At 38.8% G+C, this 15,016-nt stretch overlaps 1 protein-coding gene across 3 annotated transcripts in view; it reads right to left on the bottom strand.

The window, feature by feature from the left end:
• LOC122279662 (serine/threonine-protein phosphatase 6 regulatory subunit 3-like) overlaps positions 1-15,016 on the bottom strand; it is a 34,723-nt gene that overhangs the window by 5,679 nt on the left and 14,028 nt on the right. For 2 of the 3 annotated variants that reach the window (XM_043090419.1, XM_043090417.1), the window contains exons 3-17: positions 12,490-12,576; positions 12,332-12,407; positions 12,142-12,216; positions 11,930-11,983; positions 9,445-9,504; positions 8,953-9,069; positions 7,494-7,588; positions 7,146-7,390; positions 4,645-4,742; positions 4,332-4,435; positions 4,093-4,258; positions 3,843-3,965; positions 3,445-3,527; positions 2,927-3,068; positions 801-830 (exon numbers count right to left, since the gene is read on the bottom strand). In XM_043090419.1, the coding sequence (XP_042946353.1) occupies positions 801-830; positions 2,927-3,068; positions 3,445-3,527; positions 3,843-3,965; positions 4,093-4,258; positions 4,332-4,435; positions 4,645-4,742; positions 7,146-7,390; positions 7,494-7,588; positions 8,953-9,069; positions 9,445-9,504; positions 11,930-11,983; positions 12,142-12,216; positions 12,332-12,407; positions 12,490-12,576 (1,555 nt within the window). The remainder of the gene's footprint in view (positions 1-800; positions 831-2,926; positions 3,069-3,444; positions 3,528-3,842; positions 3,966-4,092; positions 4,259-4,331; positions 4,436-4,644; positions 4,743-7,145; positions 7,391-7,493; positions 7,589-8,952; positions 9,070-9,444; positions 9,505-11,929; positions 11,984-12,141; positions 12,217-12,331; positions 12,408-12,489; positions 12,577-15,016) is intronic. The other variant, XM_043090418.1, reaches the window with a different exon arrangement.

The following is a 15,016-nucleotide window of genomic DNA, read 5'->3' as shown; positions in this document are numbered from 1 at the left end:
ACTTCAACCCCCAGGAGTGACTGGAACTAATCTTCGACCTGTCAGAGTTCAAGGGCAAAGCAGGTCCAGCCCTTTGCTTCCCTTCTTTCCAGATGACAATGAAGCCCCTTCTGCCACCATTGTCGTATTTCGCCAGAGCCAAAAGTTAAAACATGGTTCAAGCACTGTTTAGCTACACCCCATATCCAACTCTGGATGGCTTCACAAATTTCTTCACCCCTGCTTCCATGCATAGAGCCTCCATTGTAATTTGGAGCCATCCCACAATCAACTTCCCCAGAAACATCAATCTCAATGGGTCTCTGCTTCTTTCAGTGATGTAACAAGGAAACTCCTTCCTTTGCCGAAAGCTACAAAAACATAACTTCAATATTTACACAGCTCGAGAACAAATCATTTCAGGAGCACACTGTATGATTGCAGCCCACCCAAAGGAAACCATGGTCAGATCAGAAGATACTGGTGGGGGTAAGGGTGACAGGGTGGAGAGAAGATGATTAATCTTCCTACAACAACATTAGCATAAAACACTTAATGAATTTTACTGATGACTAACCAAACTTCTTGGCTGAAAACTCAAGTAGCGGGAGACCTAAGGTCATTTCCAAATTAGCCAACTAGGCCAATAAAAAACCATAGTGCTCAACTGACAAATTCAACACGAATAACCATTTGGTTCTATATTTCTACCGGATGGAATATATTTGGATTGTTGCAAGGATAACCCCAGTTAACTGTATTTGAAGGATCCAGCTTCCTACAGTCTACTCATACCAAAAAGTTTGTAACGTATTCCATACCTCATCATCTCGTTCAAGTGAGCCATGAGCCTGAAACGTATGAACAAGAAGTTACCCAAGTCAATGAATAATTATCTAACAAAAATACAGTAACAGGACATGGTAATAATCACAATGTTGGTGCTAATGGTAGCATGAATAACAACAAGACTGAGTAAGATTGTTTTGATAAACAAAAAAACTGAGTAAAAGATTAAATTAAGATCAGTCGACTGTGAAGTCATGCATAGCATAGACTGCTTCCATGACTATATAAGAATTGAAAGTATATAAAGATTGCCCAATAAAAAGACAGTACTCAATTGTTGAATCAAGTTGGTCTTAATGAACTCCATCCCAGTAAGTAACACATGTTGGACTTGAAGCAAAAGTAGGCAATCTAGTTGGATAAACAATCGTCATGACAGTGCTTTGACCATATTCTCTAAGAGTCCAAGACAATCAGACTAAAGCAGTTCCTAGTAGTTTTACAACAAATTCTAAAGAATGCAAGTGCTATACACCATGAACTTCCAAACCAAGAAAAATAACACTGGAGGCATATCACTGTCTTTGTAATAATTGAATATAATGTCCCCATCCCAAAATAGAAGAGTCTCATTTAAACCTAGCATCAACAGTAGAATCCAAGGACTCCAGTTAATTAAATAAAAGACCACATAACAGGGATCTAGATTACCCAAGGTTATTAAGTTCGTATATAGTCTTGGGACAACAAAATGAGATTGTCTATTTATATTAGAAGAAGAGAAGAAACAACAAAGATAGAAAAATGTCCGTATCAGTTTGTTTCTAACTGGAGCACTTGTATTGAGAAACTCCATCGTGATTTCCTTTGGAGTGGCCTGGGGGATGAATTCAAATTCCATCGGGTAAAGTGGGATAAGGTATGCTCGTCAATCTCATCTAGTGGGCTGGGTATTAGAAATTGAAGGTTTTCAATCGGGCCCTTCTTGGTTAATGGTTGTGGCAGTACAATATGGAGCCAGAAGCTTTATGGAAGTCGGTGATTGACTTCAAGTACGGAGGCTTGTAGGGTAGGTGGGGCACTAGGGAGGTACATGAAGGGCATATGGAGTGGGAGTCTGGAAGCATGTTAGACTTCTGCTGGGTAATGGCTCTAGTCCTGGTATGACCTATGGTGTGGAGATAACGCCCTCAAGGACTCAAACCCTTCAATTTTCAGGATTGCATGTGAGAAAGAAGCTTTAGTGGCTAATCTCATGGGGATTGCTGGTGACCTAGTCCATTGGAATGTGAACTTTGCCAAGGCAGCCCAAGATTGGGAAGTTGACAGCTTTGAGGATTTCTTTAGACTCTTGTACTCCATTCATCCAAGCCCTCAAGGCTCTAACACGTTGTGGCGGGTACCTACCGGAAAAGGTACATTCTTAGGTTGCTCTTTCTATAATTTTTTTTTTTTTTTGATAAATAAACAAACTCTTTCTATACTTCTCTCACACAATTGCAGAATAATTACTTTCCATGGAGAAGGATTTGGAGAAATAAGGTGCCTCCTAAAGTGGCGTTCTTTGCTTGGATAGCGTCTCTGGGAAATATTTTGACAATGGATAACCTACGAAAACACAGGGTGATTATAGTCGACTGGTGCTATATGTGCAAAAAACGTGGAGACTATGGATCATCTTCTACAACATTGAGAGGTTGCTAGAGCGTTATGGGAAGATGTATTCAGACGGTTAGAGATAGCCTAGGTTATGTCTACCATTGTGGTTGAACATCTAGGCGGTATGATTTGTGGAAGATGGTTCCTCTTTGTATTTTATCGTGCTTATGGCAGAAGCATAATGACCGGACGTTCAAAGATAAGGAGAGCTCTTAAGTAGAGCTTAGATTATTGTTTTTTTTTTTTATAAGTAAAAAATAAATAAATAAAAATCGTTTACATATATTTTAAAAAAAAAAAAAAAAAAAGATCTAATATAGGCTCTGTAATTTATTTGTCAAATCTGTCTGGGTTGCTAACTTGATTTACTCCTGACATTATGGCAAACGCCCGCCCACCCTTCTAAGTGCCATCATGCTAAAAAGATAACATACTTTTTTTATCATCTACAAAGATTACAAAGAACTAAACAGGAACTATTTGAAGTTTTTAAAGGCACCTCATCAATGTCATCATTACTGTAAATGCCATATCGAAAAGCCTGGCTTAAGTTATTCGCTAGGGCTGCAACATCATAGTCTCTATCTTGGTAATCGTCATCATCACTATCCCTAGTCCGATCATGAAGTGCTGTTGGCCGCCTGTTTAAAATGATTGAATCAAGGATCAAAACATGCAGGGTGAAAACGAAATGATAAGAATAAGTCACATTTTCAGTAGATATGATTATGACCAGCTCAATTTCTCAATTTGATATCCAGGTCCTCGAGGGATGAAAGGATAAGCATGAAATATCCAAGGTTAAATAAGTTCTTTGAGGATCTGACCCATGCCTCTGACTTGCTCACACATTAACAGCAGTAGCCGTAAATAAGCAATATTCCATCGCAACAGCCAAAATCGTGAGCAAAGCAACATGTAAACTATGTCTAATAACCAGAAAACCAATTGTCAAATAGATGACACGCCAATTTTTTCTTTACAAATTTCCTTTTTGCAAGCATGAAAGAAACATACCCACAGGCCCACTGATAGACATTTTCCACCGCATTCTGCTTTGATAGAACATTTGTGTACCACTCGTTCCATTCACCATTCTCCTGTCAAAAGAAACACCTCTGAAAGAATGAGTCTTGATGAAATGACAAAAGGGCGAATACTAATTACATTCAAAGTGCATGCCCGTGATGGAACCAACAGATGAAAAAATGTAACTGTCAAGGACTTTTGATATAAATTATTCCATATCTCAATCATAGATCTTATACAGACAGTTGGAACAACTAAAATTGCAGACTAACAAACTTTAAGGCCCAAAGAGCCATCATACTGAACCAGATAACAATAAGAATCACAATATAAATACATCAGAAAAGACAACCGCAATGACATCTATTCAAGACTTAAGAATACACCTGCAAATACGCCTGAATCTCACTGCTGCTATTCCCCAATTGAACAAGTTTGTTAGATATACGCGTTAAGTGTCCAATATTCCCTATCCTTGGAGGTGATCTACCCTCAGCAGGGACAGTTGGCTGCAGAAGAGAATTTAGAAACATAATATTAAATGATGTTTCCATATATGCAGCCAAAAACAGAAAAAGAAAATGAGGCATGTACTGAGATGGAGACATAAATCATTATAATAGAATGGATGACTACCTTGTTTGAATCAGTTTCCAATTTATTATTTTTTTCAGCTTCAAGAATTCTCGCAACAAGATTGCACTCCTGAAGAAGATGATCAATAAGAGGAGCATTCTTGCTCTCCAAACATGACATTAGTATGCTCTCTATGTGATGATGCAGGAAGTTATTGTACGGATACCTTCACAAGCAGAGGAACACGGTTTAAATCCAAGCACTCTTCATAAGCAACATACCTATAAAAAAATACTTACTCAAAGAACAAGTCTAAAATTCTCTGTATAGCTCCAAGGCGAATTAATTCCTTTTCTGCAGCTTCACTGCCGACGGTCACCAAGACCGAGATGAACTCCACAATCTGAAAAATTCCATGACCAGTGAAAACAGCATAAGATTGAATATGGCTAACCAGCATCCGTGAATATGATCAACAAGTAATACTGATTTTGCTGATATCTAAAAACACCCAAACAAAGATGATAAAAACCATGACGGTCCATGATTATAGAGGAATGACAATAAAATATCCCGTGCTTGTATTGAACCAAAATGGATCTCGAATAATACCTTTAAGCGATGTTTTCCAAGAGGTGGTTGTAACTTGCCATAAGTAGTTAATAGGACATTCTCCGCAGATGAAACATCCAAAAGCTTGAGTAAATCACCTGAGTACAAAATCTGATCAATATTTGGTTGTCATACGACAACCAAAGCACTCAAAAAACTAATTAAATAGACATAATGCTCTCCCCCAGGACCACCGTACCAATCCTAACACTAGAATCCCGACTAATTTAATTCCCTATTGTCCAATATTATGATGCCAATCAACTCAGCAGCTTCAGTGTCCTCCATGGCCAGTCTCTGTCTTGTAGGTAATTTTAAACTTATAACCCAATTACCATGGAATTTTAAATCTTTCCTGGATCAATATAACTTTTTTAAGTAAAATACAACAGGGACAACCCATATGCATCCCTAAGTAAAGTTTTCCGGCAAGAATCTACGGTCTACCCACATGCTAGGTCGTTGCCCTATGCTTATGTGCATGTTCTTGTCACCCTCAACCAAAACAGCAAACTTGTTTTCATAACATACCAAATCAAAACAATTTTTTATAACTCAACATGTGCATTCTGTCAGCATACATACATATATAACTCAAGGTCCTTGCCCTTCTGAAAATGCCCACAGTCCCAGAGATTATGGAAAATGGTCTAAGCAAAGTCTAGGAATTCTTTGTTGGGACCCTCCCAGAGACATAGCTTCCCACTCAAGAAAACGACCCTATTATTAGCCATATGAAGGTATCCCCTACCAATGGAATATTGATGAGATTTTGCTCAAAGATGAACTCACAGAATTCCAACATGGCTGAACTGGAGTAAGCAGCTCCTAATTTCACATGGAAATCTGACAAAAATTAAAATCTCCCCCTACGCACCATGGCACATCCCCCCCAACTCATCATCCCATTAGCATCTTCTATCTCAGCCTGACCTAGGGTCCTAAACCCCTACAAAAGCTTATACAGATTGATCTTCCACATTTGTGAATGAGCAAGCCGCTATGAAATCCCTTCTGCACATCTTTTTTCCTACAAAGTACCATCCCATGTAATCAAAATCCCCCTTGATGCACCTGATGAAGCTAGATAAAAATACTCTATATATGGCCATTTCCATCAACTATGTGCAATATTGTCTGTCAAATGCTTGAATTCAGTTTCTTGGAGACAGATACATAAGCCATTCATTTTATTAATAAGAACTACACCCAAAGCTATTTGTCATCCTCATTTAAGCCCTAACTCCAAGTAAGATCCTCGTCTTCGTGGGAAACTGAGTTCAGCCCTCCTCTTCATCCTACTCCAGTTAGAGCTACCCATCTTTGAGTTATAATTAATTGAGCAAGTCGGCCTCTTTATTCCCTATTGCCTCTACCGATTGGTCACTAGTTCACCATCTTTCAAATTTCTACTAGCTTCAACAGCTGTGAATAGAGCCATGAGATTCTCTCCCAAAAAACAACAAAGAGATGGTTAGTCAAATCTGCTACTGGGGATTAATAGTTTACATCTCGTTTAAGACTCCCTCCTCCCAACAGTGTAATGCTGCTAGCATTCCACTAAAAGAACAAGCCTTTGCAGCGTGCAGGGTCCATACCCAACTCCACTTGAGAGCTAATATCAGCTCTTTCTGAACTGTGAGAGATGAAAGCTGTTGCAACGTGCCTGCAATATCGAGCATATTTTCCCATGGCAACCCACGACGAGAAAAGCTGGTAATGAAACCTTCTATGCCTTCTAACCCACTTGTCGTCAGCCACCATCACCTCAAGCCAACAGGGCGCCACCCTGCATTGCGGTAATCATGTACAAGGAAGGCGGAAACCCGGATCCAGACCCGAACCATAACTCGTTACTCTGCTTGGCATTCGGCAATGTCCTAATCAATACTCTTTAAAGTTTTGGCCTCAGCCCACGTTTTGATTGTCCATTTTAGAATGGGTTGATTTGCTTTAAAACCAGTCAGGATCTCAACAAAATATATCTTCTTAGCTTTCTAACAATATGTGCAAACCCAGTATATTGAAAAGGAAACAACAAATTCCCATTCTCAGTTCCAAAAGGATCACACAAAAAAGGACATTGAAAGTATTAAACGCATCATGTGAAAAACAAATCTCACATATATTTCTGGAAAGCATCTTTCTGGTGCTAAAACAAATGATTTTGGAAAGCATTACTTAAGGCCAAAAAATAATGTGAAAAACAAATACCCATGCATCGCCTACAACAATTCAACCTCCTCTAACAAAACTACCACACACTCCTAATACTTTTAAAACCTTTCACATCACAAGACACCTTGCTCTTGTTCTATGTCACATCCTCATCTCCGTGTCATTATGAGAGAGATCAAAAACCTCCCTGTTGTAGTTTTAGGAAAATTAACAAAAAATGGAAGGGCCAAAGTAAATAGCTTATGGAAATAAAACAAAATATACAGGGAAAGCAAGTGTTATTTAAACTAAAAAAACAACAACATAAAAGAAGGCGCCCTTACTTAGACTCTCTAGCATGCCTTCAATTGTCTCAGGATTAGCAGTTACTGTAGATCCCTGAGTAACTTGGCGGTTGTATGTATGATACATTCCCAAGGTTTGCCTCTTGGGGTCTAACAAAGATATGCAAACAGACAATGAGTTGACCAGAACAGACTTTGGTCGTGAGTCTTCCAAAGCATGACGAAATAGCCTTCCTATAAAACTGCAAACACAAAACCATAGGAACTTAAGCCATCCTATAAAACTGCAAGCACAAAACCATAGGAACTTAATAGAATCAGCAGAAAAACCATATCAGAACTATAAGCACATTTTCTCCTCAACAAGAGACAAAAACTACATGCTACCTTGGGCTGGAAATTTTAGCAGAAAGCCCGGGTGGAGCAAATCGTGTGGTAGCGCAAAGTGTTTCTGCTGCATTAACATGAACTTCAGGAGAGTCCTGCAAAAACAATGTCCCATAAACATTTCTTTAACATCAAACCACAGTTCATCTACCACTAAATCCTACACATCAAACAGATGATCCCCAAATCAAAACAAGCGATACAGCAAAACAAGTGCAGTGTACACTGGCATGATACCAGATAACTATCTAATGCCAGATTATCGTGCCTCAATTCTGCTTATCTGTGAGCATAAACAGACACAGTACTGAACCTTTAGAGAATTTAAAAAAAAAATCAGTTCTCAAACACATTAAAGTTAGCGTAATATTGACCAGCAGGTGGTTAACAAACATAATATTTGGAGGGGTAGCAAATTCAAGAGTGTATGTACCCAAGCACATGCACTAAAACTTTGCAACACCAAATTTCCATCAAAATGTTAAAAACTATTTTATCCTACATATTCCTGTATGCACAATCTCATTCCATTGTAGAATAGAAAGACTCCAAGTGATGGTGTGGTAATGGCAGGTATCCATCCATCCCTTGTTGTGACCCTCACTCTCTCTCTCTGTGCTTTGGTATTCACATTACTGTTTTGCCACACTGTCGGCAGTTTCCAAGATAACTTGAATTTCCAGCAATTGGTTATCTTCAAGAAACAGCTCTATGCTTTTATTTCCTAACTTTTCCAGCACGTAATCAACAGTCCGTGAACCATGAACATGTTCTTCTACAATTTAAGCCCGTAAACCACAACTTCCAAATCACAGCCCACCACCCACCATATAGAATTCATAGGCAGGTTACCAAGGGACAAAACCTATGCTATTTCACCAAGGTCCTAGGTACTAGAATATCAAAGAAGTAAAAGTAAAAGCCATGTGATTCAAAACCTCATAAATAAGAATAGAAGTACAGGATATTATGTACGGAAATCTCCTTTTTATATATATATGTATATATATAAGTAGAAGCATATGAAAATCTTACATAAAATGAAAGGCTAAAATAAAGCTAGAGATGAACTCGGCAATGGGTATATTCCAAAGCCAATCCAGACAAGCATTGTTATTTTTTTTTTTTAATAGTTAATAAGAGAATTTTATTCCAAGTAAATAGGCATAGCCCCAGTACACAGGAAGTATACAAGAGAATACACCTAAATACAAGCTATAAACAAGCATTGTTAATTGTAAATGCTTTTTTAACTTGGGGAAATAAGATGAAGTATTTTGTGTTAGCCAAATGTTTAGTCACTATAACAGAGTAGGAAGTTTGTGACACCACCAATAGAAATACGGAGGAACATGCATAGAGCAACAGTAAAATAAAAACCAGGAAAAAAGGGATCAACTGAGCACCAAGACATAATCATTCACACTGGCAGGTTTTCAGTACAATTAATATTACTTACTGAAGAATTGAACTTATCCACAATCATCTCTAGCACATCTGTGCCTTCTATCCACTGCATTGCTTCCATATAGTTTGTATACATATGTTCATCAGCACCAATCAGGCGTATTAAAACCTGTTCAACAAGGAAACACGTTCTCAAAAATATTCTACAAACAGAAGAACGCTAGAACTTTAACAGCTGGTGGATTTTCTTTTAATAGTGTATGCGGTTAAAAGTTCAAAATGCCAACTACTGTTATTTAAACTAAAACAACCAGAAGATGTGGAATAAATTAGCAACAAAAAAATTAAAGCACCAGCAAACACTGATGCTGGTGGTACAAACAATTAACATCACAATCATCCAAAACCCACGAAATACTGGATGAGACCAAAAGAACACACAAGCATGCAGGTGACAGCTAGCATGGAGGTGCAATTGAAAAGGAAAAAACCTCATAAGGCCCTCAGATCCAAAAGCAATAAATAAAGCTGATTGACAACTAACCTCCATGATAGATGTAATCCCAATCAGATCAACTAGCTTCTTGACTATATCCTGATGAGCCTGGATAGATGCATAAGGCCCGGGATAATTAGACTTTTTTTTTTAATGAGTAAAAAGACAATTTTATTAATATGAACGAAATAGGCAAAGCCCATGTACATGGTATGTATACAAGAGAAGACACCTAAATACATTCTAGAAAACAGAAAATGACAACAAAAAATCGTGAGCAGAAACTCCATTAAGCGCTAAAGAAGAAAACCATTGCAGTAAAGAGTACACAAAAAAATTCCAGATTTCCACAAAGGTGCACTCCTTATCATTAAAACACCTCTCGTTCCTTTCCAACCAAATGCACCAAATAAGACACAAAGGAACCATCTTCCATGCTGAAGCCATTTGAGAGCTACCATATTTCCAACACGCAAGAAGATCCACCACTCTCAAAGGTATCACCCAAGCCAACCCAACCCTTCTAAAAACTCCATCCCACAAGGCCTTAGCAACCTCACAATGCAACAGTAAGTGATCCACTGACTCCCCATGTTTCTTGCACATGAAACACCACTCCATAACAATAAGGCCAAGCTTCCTCAAGTTATCCATCGTCAAAAGGTTCCCAAGTGAGGCTGTCCATATAAAAAAAGCAACTTTGGAAGGCAGGTGAGTCTTCCAAATGCGCTTCCAAGAAAAAGAGGGACTATGCTGAACAGTCAACCTTATAATATGAGCGAACCATTAACCTTTTACTTCCCTTAGGCTTCCACAACATCTTATCTCTCTCATACCCCCTTCTTCCTAGGGAACATAAGAAGCTGAAAAAATTTGAAACATCATCAAGTTCCCAATCCTGAGCATCTCTAATAAAACAAACATCCCACTGCAAAGAACCACTAGAACGAACTAACAAATCAGAAACAGAGGTGTGCCAATCAGAAACCATACAGAAAATAGACGGGAACACCCTATAAAGGGCCTGATCTCCCCACCAAATATCAAACCAAAAACGGATCCTCCCTCTACAACATCATAACTAACATATTTAACAAAATTCTCCCACCCCTTTCTAATGTACTTCCAAAGTTCACACCATAAGACCCACTAATCTCCTTAGAGCACCAACCCCCCCAATCACTTCGATATTTTCTATCAATCACCTCCCTCCATAACCATTAGACATTACAAGAAAGAAAGAAAGAGGTCAGATTATCGACAGGGCAGCAGCTTATACCAGTTGAAAACCCATTAGTTCATGAATATAGTGGTGCTTTTTCATGCTATGTGGGGAGTCGCTAATTATGGAGGGATACTTTGTTCCTGCAGGATAGGTCGTTGCATGCTTAGGGTTTAGTTTAGTGGTTGTTTTCTCATTTCATTTTGCTTAGATGTTCTTTTATATATTTCTTGTGTACTTAGATACACCTTTTGGTTTTTAATGAATGTTGCGTGCGTGCATGTGTGTGTGTGTGTGTGACAAGTTCAAATGTCACAGTCCACAAGTCACTATTCTTCTCACTAGTACCTTAAAGTTTCACTCCATTTCCTGAAACTATGAAAATATCAAGAGTTTTTTTAGTTATTTTTCAAAATGATCATACTAATTTGGTGATCCATTACATTTATAAACTTTGTAAAAGCTCATCTGCTACCACGATGAGCATTCATCACATTTTAAGGGCAGAAATGTCCCATGTATATAGAAAGGAAAGGAGCAAGGTAAAGATGATCATTAAACTTCCTTCAACTCAGCGAGACACATAAACTTGTTTTTACAAATTTTCAACACAGACGGTTGACAGAAGAGAAAAGAGGCACTCTAACAGCCGTAGGTTGGAGAAGGAGTCAATCTACCGGCCCCTTTATCTCTAATGCATAATCACATAAGGAATGAGGCTACAGTTACTCAATTAAGATAAGGGGAGTAGATACAGAGGCAATAGACATTTTTACACCATAACAGAAAAACATAAATAAAAGCCTACAATCCAACAGGTGGCATAATAGTCCTGGGGCGAGCCGTATAAACCAGACATCCTGCGTTTTAAGCTCCACATTCACACTCTTAGAGCCATCAGGCAGGGAAAATTTCCAATTGAACTACCCAACATGCACTTGCAAGAAACTTTTTATCAAAGGCCCGTGCCCCCTTAGGATTAGTGGACTCTATTCCGAACACTCAGTGCTAATAAAAAAATAAAAACCTACACAAAGCAGCACCTTCCTCAGTGGCCTCTTCAATGAAATATGAAATTACATCTATGTTACTGCAAAATTTGAATGTGGTTTTTTTCCTTTCCTTTTTTTAATAGTATTTCTAGCAATGGTGTGCAAATGAAAAATATATATTGCAACTTATGAGAAGCATTGGACATCTCACAATAATCATTAAGAGTAAAAAGCATAACCATCTAGAATAATTTCAATAGTTATAAAGAGTAAAAAGTATAACCATCTAGAATAATTTGAGAAGAAACAATACACTTACTTGAATATAATGCATAAAAGGAACAGTCTTACGCAACAACAGGCATATGACAACCTAGCAATAAGAAATCAAAACACAAAAGACCACACATTAAATGTTATTGATAAAAGCTTTAACATAAAAAGAAGAAGAGAACAAATGTAACATATAACTACAAGTTCGTATTGACAAAGGGACCATCCTACCAAATTAGAAGTTCAAAAAAGAAGTACCTTGCTAAAGTACCCAGCCAATAGAGTAATATGGGGATGTTCTGGTTCCACAAAGGAAAATAGCAAGTTCATCAACTGCCAACAAGCAATGGACAAAATAAATCCGTAATTGAAGGGAGTTTTTTCTTTTATTTTTATCAGTAGTGATTGAGAAGTAAGGTTTCAAAGACAGCAGGATGGAGTTCCTCACCTCCTCATCCTCAACCAGGGTTTTGAGTATAATATCAACTTCACAAGTAAAAATCTCACAAGCAATAAAAGGAAACCTGTGAAAACAATAAGTTGAGAATATCAATCATGAGATACATTCAGGTTGACACGACCATCTGGGAGACAAAAGTACCCTACTTGAAAGTTCGCCTCTTTTCTGAATCCTCGGGAGATTCTTCCACAATATATCGAATGAGCTGTTCAACCTGAGCTCTTTCTCGCAAACTGAAGAAAAAAGAAAGTTCAAGGACATAAAACAAGGCCAAAAGAAGATTAGAGTATTTTTTTCTATTTATATTAGTGAAATGTGAACCTAATACTCGCTCAAACCATCTGAACTTTGGAAACTTTAATGATACCTAAGTTTTCATGTTTTTTAAAATCAGGGCTGCAGTTTTCAATTTTCGCAATATTGATTCTTGAACATCAACAAACTCCAAATTAGGTACCTCCTTCAATCTCTCGTTTGTGTGTTTTGTATATTATAACTCCTTTTTCTCACGTTACTATTATTTTCTTCGAAGAGGTGAAGAAAAAAAGGAAATTATAGTCAAAACACCTAACATATCACAACCAACCCAGGTGACGATTTCAACTGGGTTGGCTCGGAATGAAGTTTCTGCATGTCCCCAGGGCGATGATGGACCTTCACAACCCTCTAGTTTCCCTCAATCATCTTCTTATGGTGTCGACACAATTATGGGGATACCTTCAAATGTCGCTGCATTTGTTGATGGTGAGAGGATGTTTCTTCGGTAAATGATGTTGTGGGAAAGATAATCTCAAAGCCCCAAAATGCCTTTGTTAAGGATAGACAGATTTTAGATACAGTTCTTATTGCCAATGAATGTCTAGAGATTAGACTGAAAGTTGGCAAGGCAGGGATCATTTGCAAGTTAAACATGGAGAAGGCGTATGACCATGTTAATTGGGACTTCTTGATTGACCTACTTGGGAGGTGTAGCTTTGGGGAAAGATGGCAATCATGGATTCTATGGTGTATATCTACGGTGAAATTTTCAGCATTGATAAATGGAAGCCCAACTGGTTTTTTCAATAGCACACGGGGCCTAAGACAAGGAGATATGTTGTCCCCACTACTCTTTGTTATTGTGATGGAGGCTTTGAGTAGAATAATTTCAGCCTTGGTTAAAAATGGTCGTGTGTCTGGTTACTCGATTGGATCCCCCCGAGTGGGGGACTTACTAATATTTCTCATTTATTGTTTGCAAACGACACTCTTATTTTCTGTGAGGCTGATCAACAACAGGTCCAAGTACTGAAGATTGTTCTACTATGCTTTGAAGCAGTCTAGGGGCTAAAAGAGAACCTGGACAAATCAGAGATGGTGCCTATAGAAGGTGTTCAACGGATAAGACAGTTGGCTAATACTCTAGGATGCAAGATCGCCTCACTCCCTTTGACGTATCTTGGTCTTCCACTGGGGGCCGCCTCGAGAGCGGTTTCTTTATGGGATACTGTGATTGAGAAAATAGAGCGACGATTAGCAGGCTGGAAGAGAATATACCTTTCAAAAGGCGGTAAGCTTACCCTGATCAAGAGTACATTATCTAACTTACCATCCTATTTTTTGTCTTTATTCCCTATTCCAGCAAGCGTGGCGCTTCGCATTGAGAAATTACAACAAGACTTCTTGTGGCATTGAGAAGATTTGTAGTCCTCTCTCTAATGGAGGTCTGGGCATCAAAAATTTGAGAATCTTCAATCGGGCGTTACTAGGAAAATGATTGTGGAGATACCAGAAAGAACCTGAGGCCCTATGGAAGTTGGTGATTGAGAGTAAATGTGGTGGCGTATGTTTTTTTGGGGGGGGGGGGGGGGGGGGGGGGGGGGGGGGGGGGGATGGTATACCAATGAGGTGAGACGGGCAAATGGTGTGGGGTTGTGGAAACATATAAAAAGAGGATGGGGAGTTTTCTTTCGCCACACAAGATTTTGTCTATGAGAGGGGGTCATGATCAAATTCCGGTATGATACGTGGTGTGGTAATTGTACTCTAAAGGATCAGTTTCCTGTACTCTTCAATGTTGCAAGTGCCAAAGATGTCTCAGTGGCAGAAGTCTTGGTGATAGCAGGGGAACAAATCCAGTGGAACATCAATGTTTGCCAGGCAGCACACGATTGGAAAATGGACAGTTTGGCAGCTTTTTTCAGCCTTTTGTACTCATTCAAATCGAGCAACTAGTATGCTGATATTTTGTGGTGGATTCCTACAAGTAAAGGCTTGTTCTTGGTTTAATAAGGTTCTTTCACAAGAGACTCCTATTCAGTTTCCCTGCAAAAGGCTTTGAAGACATAAGGCGCCTCTAAAAGCAGCGTTTTTTGTGTGGACCACCTCCTTGGGTAAGATCCTCACAACGGATAATTTGAGGAAAAGAATGGTGATCATCGCAGACTGGTGCTGCATGTGTAGGAAGGGGGGTGAATCTATGGACCATCTTCTACTATACTGTGAGGTAGCTCGAGGGTTATGGTATGATGTATTTCATAGACTAGACTTGGATTGGGTTATACCTGAGACAATAGTAGCGGTCCTGGCTAGTTGGACAGATCTAAGAGGCAATCAACATATCCAGGCTGTATGGGAGATGATCCCTATTTGCATCATGTGGTGTGTGTGGCAGGAACGTAATGAACGGGCATT

This window comes from Carya illinoinensis, chromosome 10 (assembly GCF_018687715.1).
Source record: "Carya illinoinensis cultivar Pawnee chromosome 10, C.illinoinensisPawnee_v1, whole genome shotgun sequence".
NCBI lineage: Eukaryota > Viridiplantae > Streptophyta > Magnoliopsida > Fagales > Juglandaceae > Carya > Carya illinoinensis.
This window is presented reverse-complemented; position numbering and strand designations above follow the sequence as displayed.